This window comes from Mesitornis unicolor, unplaced genomic scaffold (assembly GCF_000695765.1).
Source record: "Mesitornis unicolor isolate BGI_N332 unplaced genomic scaffold, ASM69576v1 scaffold10725, whole genome shotgun sequence".
Classification (NCBI taxonomy): Eukaryota; Metazoa; Chordata; class Aves; order Mesitornithiformes; family Mesitornithidae; genus Mesitornis; species Mesitornis unicolor.
Window position 1 is genome coordinate 4,114 of NW_010183473.1, and position 12,704 is coordinate 16,817.

The 12,704-nt window shown below is 39.4% G+C and overlaps 1 protein-coding gene across 1 annotated transcript in view; it reads left to right on the forward strand.

The window, feature by feature from the left end:
* Positions 1-11,604, forward strand: part of CDC123 (cell division cycle 123) — a gene marked incomplete at its 5' end in the record, with an annotated part of 15,177 nt that extends 3,573 nt beyond the window's left edge. The window contains 4 exons of the mRNA XM_010184154.1: positions 3,397-3,425; positions 8,724-8,852; positions 10,659-10,796; positions 11,578-11,604. Coding sequence (XP_010182456.1) covers positions 3,397-3,425; positions 8,724-8,852; positions 10,659-10,796; positions 11,578-11,604 — 323 coding nt within the window. The remainder of the gene's footprint in view (positions 1-3,396; positions 3,426-8,723; positions 8,853-10,658; positions 10,797-11,577) is intronic.
* Positions 11,605-12,704: the final 1,100 nt, after the last annotated feature.

The following is a 12,704-nucleotide window of genomic DNA, read 5'->3' on the forward strand; positions in this document are numbered from 1 at the left end:
AGAGGAGAAAAGGCTGTTTATGGAGGTTTTTCAGTACTTATTGTATGTGTAGTTACAAAAAACAGAAATGAAGGGTCTACCTCTTCAAAGTTCTTTTGCAGGGTACTGGGAGGTTTGAAATGGAAAGAGCTTGCAGGGCAAACTCCATAGAAATGAAATCTGTCTTCGTGCTCCCTTGCTGTTGCTGAGTCAGGCTCGTTTCTCCACAGTGCACTGAGTTGCAGTGTACTAAATTCCAGTTTACTGATGAAGATCAGTGGAAAAATGGGTATTTCTCAATAAATAATGGCATCCCTAATATTTTTTGAGTCTGTGGATATGCATTTCTTTCTTCATACCTATTGCTTTCACAAGACGTGGTTCTTTTTAATTTAGGAGAGCATTTTAGTTTTTGTAGCTAGGGTATGCAGAGCAATGCAGTTTTTGAATTACTATAAAATTGGGAACAAAATAACCCTGAAGGCATAGGGAAACACAATGTATGAGTGAGATTGCCTCAGAAGGCGTTGTGACTTTTTTTGGAAGGCCTTTTCCCCTTATACTTGTTTTTAATTAAGAAAAAATCTAAACCTAAGAAGTGAGGTAGGAAATGCTTAACAAAAGGCATTCAGTGGTAAGAAGAATACTTCTTTATAAAGATGTTAGATATCATGCTTATAAAGATGTCAGATGTCAGGCCAAGTGCGAGGTCCTGCACAGTTTAGTAAAATACATAAACATAAGACAATAAAACTGATGAACAATTCTTATATAAACGTTTGAATACTCAGCCCTTAGGTAGGTTTTAAACATGGTTAATTATTTTGCTGAGCCACCAGAGGAGTCCAGTAGATCTGTCCTGTCTGACTTGCTGGAGAAGATTACTCTGTTGTATTAAAATTCTTAATAATTTGACTCTGCAAGGTTCCTTTATTTCAATCCAGAGATGTTCTCAAGGGCCACTGCTTGGAGAAGACCTGTAGCCTGGAAATCAGTATACTAATTCAGTAGGTCCATAGCCGTAATGTTTTGAAGTGAGATCAGACGTATAGATCTGACATTCTGATTGCTGTCTTTTAATTTTCCCCTGTGTTCCACCGTAATTTTAGCTGGTATGTAATCAACTGATAGATAAGAATTTAGGGCACTATTTTTGGAAATTGATGCCTAGATTTAGGCTCTGAAGCAGCTGTCTGGTGAACTGAAAGGTCTGAAGTGCCATCTTATGTAAAGGACGTAAAACTGTGCCATCTGAGTTGCCTTTTGGGAAAAGGAGGTTTCAGGGTGACCTTCTGGGATGCAGGTTTGTTAACCTTTTGTTCTTGGGCACTAAATGCTGGTGACTTGTTTGTCTGCAGAGAAATGCCATGCAGAAAGTGTTATCTCTTTTTGTTTTTTTTTCTTACCACATTCACCCCCCATCATATCCTTTGATCCACTATCTGGTAGCATGTGTGTTGTTAACAATAAAAATCTGGGTTTGCTTGCTTGTTTGCTTTTAAAAGGAAAGGTATTATAGCTTTTTTCCTGACTTCTTGTTTTGTTGGGTATTTTCATGCTGTTTGCTCTGCTTTTTCCAGTTGGTCTGGTAGCATCTCCAGATGGAAGAGTTGAGTCAGAGCAGATGAAGCATTGCAGAGTCAGAGCAGTAGGATAACAGATGGGTGAATGCTTTATAAATACTTCTAAATTATGTTAGAACCTTCTAAATACCTTTCATAAAGACCCAGTAAGAACAGTGTTCTGGACATACCGGTACTTAGTGCGGAGTTGAGCCCTGGCTTACTCTCCCCTTTGAGCAATCACTGCTAAAGTGTTACTGTAGTCTCACTGGCACGTGAGATTCCTGTGCTGAGGTGGTCCCTAAGAAGAGAGAACAGTTCAGGTTTTCTTCTCTGTTCAGAAGTTTGTTTGTGAGTGTCTCAAACCAATCACCAATGTACAATCAGTCTTAATGGGGAAATAAATCCCTCTAAATGCTGTTAGCCTCAATGATTGCCATCGGCTTGCTTTAAGCTGACAGGCATCATTTTATAATAAAAGCTCAAATGCAGGTTTTCTATTAATGGACTATGACTAATGAGAGTGCATGGTACAGGCAACAAGTTCAGTTGAACAGCTGGAGAAGAAATGTAGAGTTGCTGTACTCTTCTTTGCATTGTTGACTTCCTTAGCCACCAAGGGCTTGCCTTCTTGAGAAAATATAGCACTTAATTCCGGAGTGACATTTTAAATTGACGTAACTGAGCTTGTGCAAAAGGCTGTGTGGATTTTTAGGCTATATGGTCAAAAAAGAGTTTCGTGACTGGCTTTGGCACTGTTGAGTTGTGGTTTGCCCTTAGCCCAGCCAGCTTTGCATGAAATGTTAGATTGAGCTGCTGAGTAGCTTTACATGCATGGATGTGATCAATCAACATCCCTGTTACTGACGGGCAGCTTCCTGAGCAGTCGCCGAGGCTCAAGTGTTCCTCAGTCATATCCTGAGTTTAGTTTATCCCACATGTATTGTGAAATTTCTTAGCTGAAATATTCCCTTCCCTATTAGTGAAGGAAGTGACAATACACCATTTGTCTGAGCTTTTTCTAAATATTACTTTTTTTTTTCCTTTTTTCTTTCTGCTAAACTGGTACAAGTTGTGCATGTAGTCATGCCTGAACGCTTATCTGTCGATACGCTCTTTTCTGAATAGAAAGACAAATCAAAGCTTTGTTTAACCATACAGAACAGAAGCTAATAGAAAGATGCATGTACAAAAATTCATGCTTAATTAAGTCAAAGGAAGGTACGACAATGAAGCTACACAAGGCAGCTTTGCGTCAGTCACTGAGTAGCAAAGGCTCCGTTTGAAGGAGCTGTTGATAATGGTAGGTGTGCTGTATCTGCTCTGGGTTACGTTAAACATAGCCATTTCACTGCCACCTCCTCCTCAGCACGCCCACTTGCCCCTTTGTTCCTACAACCTGTTAGTCTTCTTATCTGCTGAAGTCCTAATCTCCTTCGAGCAGAAACTTTCTCTTATTAAATGTTTGTGCAATGTCTTGGAGTGTGCAGTGTTAGCGGAGTCTTGATCCTTCCTTAAAATTTCTCCATTCTGCTGCAAACTGAACAGCAGTAGTGTCAGAGATAAGCTTCTCTCTGTGCTACAAGTTTATCAAATGTTCTTTACTGGGGGGGAAAATTAACAGAAGAAACCAGCGTTAAGTGGAAAAACCCAGCAACCGATCTCTCTGTGTATTAACAATAGTTCTTGAAATGTTTCAACTCCCTCTTGGAAATGAACCTAATTCTGGCTTGCAGCTCTTTAGACATATTGACTTTGCAGATTGTGCTGTGTACACAAGCATCTATTCAGATTTAGACATCTTCTGTGAAATTGTATATGCTGTAAGATTAACATCTTTTTTCCTCCTTTTCAGTTGTTTTTGATGTGTACCGAGACAGCAAGGTAAGTGAACAATAAGTTGTATATAATTGTTTATTCTGTGGAAATTCTTCCTGAAATGGTACAGAGATGAAGCAAACAATAGCTTCATTTTCCTGTCTTCCTAGAAGTGATTCTGGGGGAGGAGAAAAAAAAAAAAAAAAAGAACCATTTGATGTTATCATTCTGTTCCCCAGGTCTTTTTCTGTGTTAGACACTGTCCACAGTAGGAGAATAATAGGATTAGGAGTGTAAATATGTCTGTGCCAGCGATGTAATTATTTAGTAAATGCCTTCCAGAGAAGTAGTCTGTCTTAAAGCACGTAACTTTGGCTTCAGCTGTTCTGTCAGTTCTATGAGTCTACCGAAGGCAATTTAGTTTTAAGGTGGGTACTTCATCAATATCAAGCAACATTACTAAACTGTTCTAGCGAAGCACTGCCTGTTGCTAAGGGTCCCTCTGCATAGTGCTTACTCTGCGTGCTTTTGACTGAAATGTATCTGAACATTCAGCCAGAATGGCTGGGTTATTTAAAAAAAATATAAGGCAGGGGTGATATTTTGCTCACTGAAAAAAACGCAGGGGATTCTTGATGCTCTTTCCTCAAAAAAAAAAACCAACCCTAATTTCTTGGGCATTTGTTTGTTTGTGATGTTTTTCCCTAAAGCATAAGAATTCATCCAAACTAGTCATTTCTTCAGATTATCCTTGTGAGCCTGGAAAATGAGAACTTGTATTTATATATGGCAGTCTGGAGTATGAAAGGGATAATTGTTAAAGGAATATATGAATGTGGTGTGCCCAGTCTGGGACAGATGGAGGCTGATGTTTTCCTTTTCAAACTGCTCCAGCTGTGGTTCTGAGTGCTCAGCAAATCAGAACCCTGAACATCTGGATAGTGATGGAGCAGGAAGAAGTGTCCTATCCCATGCTTCAGCTGCCGATATCCACATTAGTCACTTTGACCTCTGTGGTGTCAGTGGAGAGATGAGATGTGCTTGAAAGGCACACATGTTCTTTTAAAAACAACCACAACCGAAAATGCATTATGTAGCCTTAAATCTCCAAATGATTTTGGGGATCACAACCTGATTTTGGGAATTGCATTAGTGCATGAGAAGTAAATACTCATTTGAGCTTAAATTTCTTTCTAAATCCCAAACTAATAATGCAAAAAAAGGGCTATATGCTTTTGCTATATGAATTTGAGTCTCACTGTTTGACTTGTTTACTGTTACGGGATTGGAGAAGGTCTTTAGTTGAGCTGAGTTGGGAATATTTGTAGTGAGTCCTGATTCTGACTTTGAATGTTGCCAAAGTATTTTGTAATTGTGTAATAGTAAATCATGCCATAGTTTGCAAAACAAACTACACTAGAATTTGTGTCGTGTGGAAAAAGACTCTGGTACTGTTACTCAGTACAACTTTTAATGTAGGTACCTGGAATCAGGCTGAAAACAGCCGTGCTGAATGGTAATGAAAATTACCTGCCTGGGTTCAGATCCTCAGACTCAAGGATGCTGTCAGGCAAAGTGAGGAGCAACACTTCAGCACTGAACCGCGTTCTGCCGTTGGGTGCTCTGCCTCACGGCTGAGCCATGAAGACAGATTATTTAAGTAAAAGGTTCCGGCCTGTGTGGTCTCAAGTGAGCAGTGGTTTCCTCATCTGTCAAGATAAAATATCTGTTTGTAGATATCTCTCGGTGCCTTCTACCCTCAGGTCTTGTAAACTGTCAGATAGCCCTTTGTGTGTCAGATCCTCCTCCTTTCACAGATACTTTTGTGGTTTGCAACTGTATTATTCATTGCTCCTTTGTATGAAACTTACAGGCAGCAGAAGACTACCGGGTGTTGCCCTGTGATTAATTTCCAGAGCCCGTTCTCCTCATCAGGCTGGTTGCACAGCAACCTCACCTACAGAATGAGAGAAATGTCCAGTGTCTGCTTATTTTAAATTCTTTCAACCTCTAAATGTTAATCTTGGAGAAGCGTTTTCTTTGATATGGTTGTGAATGAGAGCAATCCCTTCCCCTTGCTTGTTTTAGTCACTTGAGAGGCTGTACAGAGGGGGCTGTCACAGGTCCTGCTCGCAGAGTTGGAGGGTGGCACAGGAGCAGCCCTGGCCTGGTTAAGAAGAAGCTTTTATGTGTCTGCCTTTCCTGTTTCACTCTCCTCACCGAGCTCATCTGAGCTGGTGCCTGGCTTTGCAGAGAAGTCATCTTTTAAGGAAAAAACACTGTCATGCAGTCTGCCAAGCTGAATGGTCTGGAGATCTAGTCCTGAAGAGGTTGTGTTGCAGGACTGGTAGCCTGTTTCCATTTGGATCCACTTTTTTGGTTGGTCGTTCTTCTGCTAGCAGTTCATAATAATGTGCAACAGCTGCCAAGCCTGAGAATCGGCTCTGCTGTTGCTCTTTGTGTATCTCCCAGGTGCTAACAACTTGTAACCACGCTGAAGACAGGGCACTGTGGTAAGACACAAGAAATGCAGTGAGTGGCTCCAGAGCACTGCTAGCCCACAGCTGCTTTTCTCAACATGCAAACTAGTGCTTGGGTCTCTGCCTTGTGAGTACTGTCACTGTGCATGAAGGTGCAGCTGGAGTTAGGAAGATGTAACAGTTCAGTTTGCATTTTATCTATCTTTTAATTTCCTTTGAACAGCCTTTGTCTTAGGCACTTCCTTTCAGCAGCATGTTGCTTAATGCTTTAGTAAAACAAAGTGTGAAGCTGACATGGCATGCTAAATCTATTGGTTCCCGTTTTAGGATGAGAAAAAAAATCTTATGTAATGCAGGTTGTGTTTTTTTGTTTCCTTTCCAGATGTGCACAACTTTGCTTTCCTGACTTGTGTATTTCTGTGCTCTCATATGACAAAGATAACTGATACCAGAGGATTGCAGATAAATAACTTTACTACTGCTCTTCAGATACACAGTGCAAGTCATCTTAAACTACATTTAAATTACATTGCATGTAAGACTTGAAAGAGCATTTAATCTTAAGAAAAGACAGTTTGGTTACTGACCCGAGTTATATACAGTCCCTTTAATGAGCCCTGAAAAGGGATATTTAGTTGGTTTTGTCACCAATTTGAAACTCAGTGCAGATTTAAGACACCTCGAGGAAATGGTTGGTGTTGTGTATTGCTGTACAGGAGGGAGAAATACTGCTGGGTGCTCACAGAAAACAGGTTGCTTTCAGTAGCCTCAAAACCAGTTTTCCAGGGTACATCTCTTCTCTAGATAAGTGATCTTGAGTTCCTAGGGAAAAGCCAAGATTCATGTATTTGAGGTAAGGAGGAATCTCTGTAGAAGCTTTTCATACAGAAGTCTTTTATGAAGTATAAACATTTCTGATGTAGGGGAAAATTCTCTGAGCTGCTGAACGAACTTTGCCAGCCTTTCTTTTATCTGCGGTTAAATTGGTTCATTAGCTTGTTTTTCTAGTGTGATAGAACGAATCTAAAATTACAGATTCCTCCTCCTGCTGCCTCGGAGTTAACAAGATGTCCCCATTAGCAAAAGTAAAACATCACTTATAATGAGAATTTGTGACTGCCTCTTGAAGAGGAACAGAGATGAAAAATGATAGCAGAGCTTACCCCTGTTCTCTCTCTGCACCGATGGTGTCAATATTGGTGCAGAGGTGTTGCAACTAAACCACGTGGATTTCACCCTTCCAAAACAAGAAAGAAACCATTCAGGTCTGTGTCCCTGCAATTCACAGTTTCTTTTGTAGCTTTCTGCTTTCGGTGCTGCCGTTGTGGTGCACTGGCTTCTTAAAATTGGCTCTGAGAGAGCCGTACCCCGTGGATCTGCCCTGAGAGAGAGCCCTGTGACAGCCTGTGTGCAACCACACGCTCACCCATTGCGGTGATGGCTCAGTTCCAGTTTACCAGTAAGGTCACCGGTTTATCTGTGCAGGGACTCCCCCCACCTGCATGAGTAACTCACTATGGATGATAACAGACCAGCCAGAGCGTTTCTGTTCTCAATCGTATGGGTTTCCATGCGTTTCCTATTCTATGGTGCGTTAGTGCCTGTGGGGGTGGCTTGGGCAGTGTGGGTGGGAGAGGAAGTCTCCATGTTACTCTGTGATTGAAGGCTTCAAAAGCATCTTTGTAAGTTGGAAACCAGATGGCTGTAGTGTAAATCATTGGAGATATTTGCTGTTTGTATCAAGATAGGAAGCATCTTTTAAAGAAGGAAGAACCTTCAGGAATGAGAGAAAGAAAGAGAAAGCAAAGTAAGTTTTCAGTAGCTATACAGTCTTTAGGTTTGGTTTCCAATTCCAGTTGATCTTTAATAAACATACTGAAACCCTTCAGTCCTGCTTATGTTACAGCTACTTTTTTCTTTCTGCATTTGATAAATCTGATTGATTTATTCCAGAGTAATACTTGTTTTGCAAATTCTTACAACTAGTTGTATTCATAATTCATTGTAATTTATTATATTTTTTGTTTTGTTAGAATAGCTAACACTTTCTTGGGTAAGGAAAGATGGCCCTGTGCTGGGAGTTGTATCTTGAGATGACTCAAGGAGCGCACACTATTTCTTGCTCCTCTGTGAACATCTCTGTTCCCTTTAATAAGTCATGTTAGTCTCGCTGCTTTCACTTTTCACTTGTAAAACAGGCGTGATGTTGTGTATACTACCAGAACTGCTTGGAACACAACTATATTAAAGATGAGGCAGGAGAAACTAGCCTGGACTACTAGTAGTGACTATATTAAAAATGCCTTTGAATTACTGTCTGTTTATCTAGATCTGTGCAGCACCCTTCAGCTTTCATGATCTCCAATAGCTTATTGCAGACCCTGCTCTGTATTTTTAAAATCCCTTCTGGGACCAAGAACAGGAATCTTTGTAGACTGCTGAATGTAGAGCTGTGCTGAGGTGGCTTTTGATGGAAAGCAAAATCCTTGTTTAGGGTTGGGATTCTTGTGTGTGTTTGGTGGCTTGTTTGTGGGTTTTTTCCATTTGCTGTTCATGCTGTCTGGGGATCTTGGAGGACCATGGGGATTAGACAGAACTTCTGTGGTCTCATCTGGAAGCACCTTGTGTAGAACTGTATTCAGTTTATTTGAACTCTGTCTGATCTTCTGTTTAAAAATAAAATAAATTAGTAAGTCATAGTTTGCTCTGTTTTAAAACTGCGTCTAATGTAAAGGATGTAAGAAGATTTTAAGTGCTTAAAGGCAGGTGGTGTCAATTTTGACATCTATCTAAAGGCCAAGCATATTACAGTAATATATGTTTATTCTGATATTTTTTAAGTTCTGTGGCTTGTTTTAATTCTTCTTCTGTTGTTCCATTGCAGGGTAAGATTTGGTTAATAGATTTTAACCCATTTGGTGAAGTAACAGACTCCCTGCTGTTTACGTGGGAAGAACTGACCTCTGGGAAGAACTTGAAAGAAGACCAGGGTGAAGGGGAAGCGACAGAACAGGTACAGCCCTGGGGTGAGAGAGGCTCACTAACAAATCCAGTTGGCATTATGACCCTTTTTTCCACTGTCTTTCTTTGTTACAATAAAATTATGATGCATATCACATTGTAGTACACAGATGTCCTTAACTCCTTAACCTTAACTGAGGTGTAAACTCTTTTGTAAGTAGAGTCTACTTTATTAGGCAGTACTTAATCTCAACAAGTATTGCATGCTCCTTTTAGATGCCTACAAGGGAGTTTTCAGTTCAAGCAGTACAAGCCCATATTGCAGCTCTGATCACATTGTGAAGAAGATGCCTTGAAACTTTCTTCTATGCGGTTTTGATGCATTCTTTTCAATTTCTCTTAAAATCTGTTACTTTTATATTTCATCACATAAAGTTCTGTTTTGTTCCTGGTATCTGTCATACAGTTTCCCAGAGCTCCAGATTTATGTCTGGGGGGGAAGGCAAAAAGAAGTTTAACTTCTGTCTCTTCCTCATATCGAATATCCTCAGGGAAGCCTTGTCCTGTGGTTGAACTCCCCTGACTTGCAAAGCAGGGCTTTTCTATCCCTCTTCTAAGCTGCATTGCCTCCATAAAAACAAATAACATCCTTTTAATACAGAGAGGGAGGAATAGTCTTCATGTATTTGTACTCCAGCTTTATTCCTCACTGCGTGCTTGAGACCGAGTCCTCACATCTCAGTGAGTCCTTGGGCAGCTGGATATGTTACTTGATCTTGGGAAACACCTGGCAGTTGTCTGAGGAGAGATGGCCAGCCAGATAGCATGGGCTTTTCTGTGTTTTCTAGCTGTTAAACTACATCAGAGGTGTCTGAAACGTCGTGTTTTATTGAGCTGATTTTAACATTTGAGCTTTGCTTTAGTTCTGTCTCCATTTTCATACCACTTTGAAAGGGAAATATGCCACGCCGTAGGCTATCATTCATGCCATTTTTCTCTGTCTCACCATGCAGCTATTGCTGTATGAAAATCATTCAATGAACCTCCCTGCTAAAAGTTCTCTCCTTTGATAAAACACTTTCAATTCTTGAACTGTCCATGGGACACCTGAATTTTGTTTTGAGGGTTTATTTTTCTGTGCCAGACTCTTTATGCAGTTTTCTCTGGTGTAAGCCCATGTGAAAAGCAGAATGCCTTGTCTTCGTGCCTCAGCTTCCATCTGATCACAGAATCTGGTGTGAAGTTACTGAACTTTTGTCTTTGAAGTGAAGCTGCTTATTACTGTACAGTGGGCAATGATGTTGCATGTCAGTGTGTTGAGCTGAAAATTGTATCAAGTTACACAAAATCTCTTGCTACAATTGAGCATTTAGATATTTTATAGGTGTACTTTTTTCTTTAGTAAGTAAATTGGTTTGAGAGCTTAGATCACAATTTCAGTCAGGTTATATTTGCAAACATGGGTTTAATCAAGGAACCTGTGAATACACATTTAGGGACTTTATCGTAAAGATTTTCTTTATCCACATATTTATGTAGATGCTATTGCCCAAAGTTTTTATAGCTCTTATAAGCGTATGTTTATTAAATGCATTAATAGTTGATACATTGTGGAAACTTCAAAGTGAGGGAATGAATGCCTTTATCTGACTGCTATTAACATTCTAACTTGTGCTCTTAAGTGGGCAAAATTTTTCATAAGAAAGCTACAATTTTCAGAAAATGTGGGTTTAGTTGAGTGAATGCTAAAGAAACTCATGGGCAAAGTGACTCAGACAGTCTTGTGGAGGAGTTCAAGAAACGTTGCTGGCTTTTTTCATGTACGCTGTTCTTGTCTTATCCAATATCTTTTCCAAAGGACTACCCAGTTTTCCGTTGTACAAACAGTAAGGTTACTGTCCAGCCGAGTCCATACCTGAGTTACCGACTGCCGAAAGATTTTGTGGACCTTTCTACAGGAGAGGACGTTCACAAATTAATTGACTTCCTTAAACTGGTAAGAAGTAGCGAAGAAAATCTGACTTTCTATCTTTGTGAAATGGCAACATCAAAGTGCCTGCAGTTCTGCTTTTATAATTAACGTAGGTTACATAATTACAGAAAATGTAATGTATGGAGCCATCATACAATGTGTTGTTGGGTTCTTTTTTAATGAAGCGGTGAAGAGCAAACTCTTACACTGATCTCATTTCAGTTAATTAATTTTATCTTCACGGGAAGCGGTGAATGTAGTTTGACAAATCTTACTGAAGGACCTAGCTATTTTCTTTCTTATTTAAATGTAAATACAAATGTAGCATAAATGGAAATGTATTATTTGAATGGCTGAAGCTAATGCTTTTAAGACTTTCTTTAAAGCTAGAAGATGGTACGTTAGGAAGAAACCTTAAACACTTGTTCCTTTGTCAATATAGTTTCTTTGTTCCTTTGAACAGTGGCATAAAGACACGGCATCTTTGTAAGCTAGGGAAGGGAGGGCAGGACCACTAACTTCTGTCACCACCGTGTTTTCTGGTTCTTGTATATACTGTTGATTAACCTACAGGGCATATCTTCTTTAATGGAAATAAAATCCTATAGTTTGGGCTGGGGGATAGGGTTGATATTGCTCTGCTCCATTTGCTGGAAACATTATCTCCTACCATTCAAAAAATGACTTAGAAATGCAGTCATTGTCTAATATCCATTGTATCTAGAAACATTTGTCATGATTTATTAGTGCTCTTACTTCAGATAGCTGTATCCTAACATTATGAACTCTTCTGTTCTGTTGACAGAAAAGAAATCAGCAAGATGATGACTGAGGTATCAAGAAGCATTGCATTGAATTACAAGTGAAATGTGACAAAAGCTATATTTAGCATAACTATTAAGCTATTGATTTACAGAACACCTGCTTCTTATAGTCAGTGAAAGAACTGAAGAGCTGCTCATCCTGGGTGTCTGTTGGTTTATATAAAAGTGTAGAAAAGCTTTTTCAGGGAAACATGAAAGGCTGGGATGAGTCCTCACTGAATTCCAGGTTAAATGCAATTATACCATGGTGCAAGCAAGCAACAATCTCAGTGCAGCTGAGCAACTGCTTTCCCATCTCATCATGTGAAGATCGATGCCATTGAAGTATGCCATTGGACTCTTCAGTGATAAGTGTGACAGCATTTGATTCTTGTGCAGTTGTAACATCAAGCATTCTCTGAATTTAGACACAGTCTTGCTTGAAGTACAGTGGTCACAAGGAAAGAAAGGAATATGTGATTTTTTTTTTCCCTGTGGTAAACTTTGAAAATTGTCAATTGACTTTGTTTTGCAAGCACTTCTCATCCTTTCCTTTAGGTAAAAAAAGAAAAAAGTAGACAAGGGATTTTTGAATCTGTGCATTTCACAGAACAGCTATAGCTATATGCAGTAGTCTACTTAAGGTTTGAAAATTTAGCATTTCAGGAATTTGAAATTCTGAATGCATTTCAAGTAAAGTAATATTTTCACAGCATCTAAAGTGATGACATTTGTTAAACTCTCCCAACTTTATTTCATTTTCATAGTAAAACTTTCTTGAAACTTTTTTGCCAGACATCATCTGTGGCTTTAGTACGGATAGTTAAACATAACATCAACCTGTTATTTTATATGTGGTCTCAGTGTTGTTTCTTTTGTATCACATCTCTGAGTTTCTTAAGAAGATGATTGCTCTTTCAGTTCTTAAAATTCTGTATTTATTTGGTACTTCATGTTTTTTGTATAAAGGCAAGCTTGGCTAAATTTGGGGAAACAGAAGCTCCTGTTACTTTTTGCTGTTATTTGGGAGGTGTGGGGAGGACAATTTCAAATGAAGAACCAAGTAATTTTTGGATATAGGTGTTTGCATGGCATCAGTAATTTGTTAACAGTCTGCACAGTTCCTGCT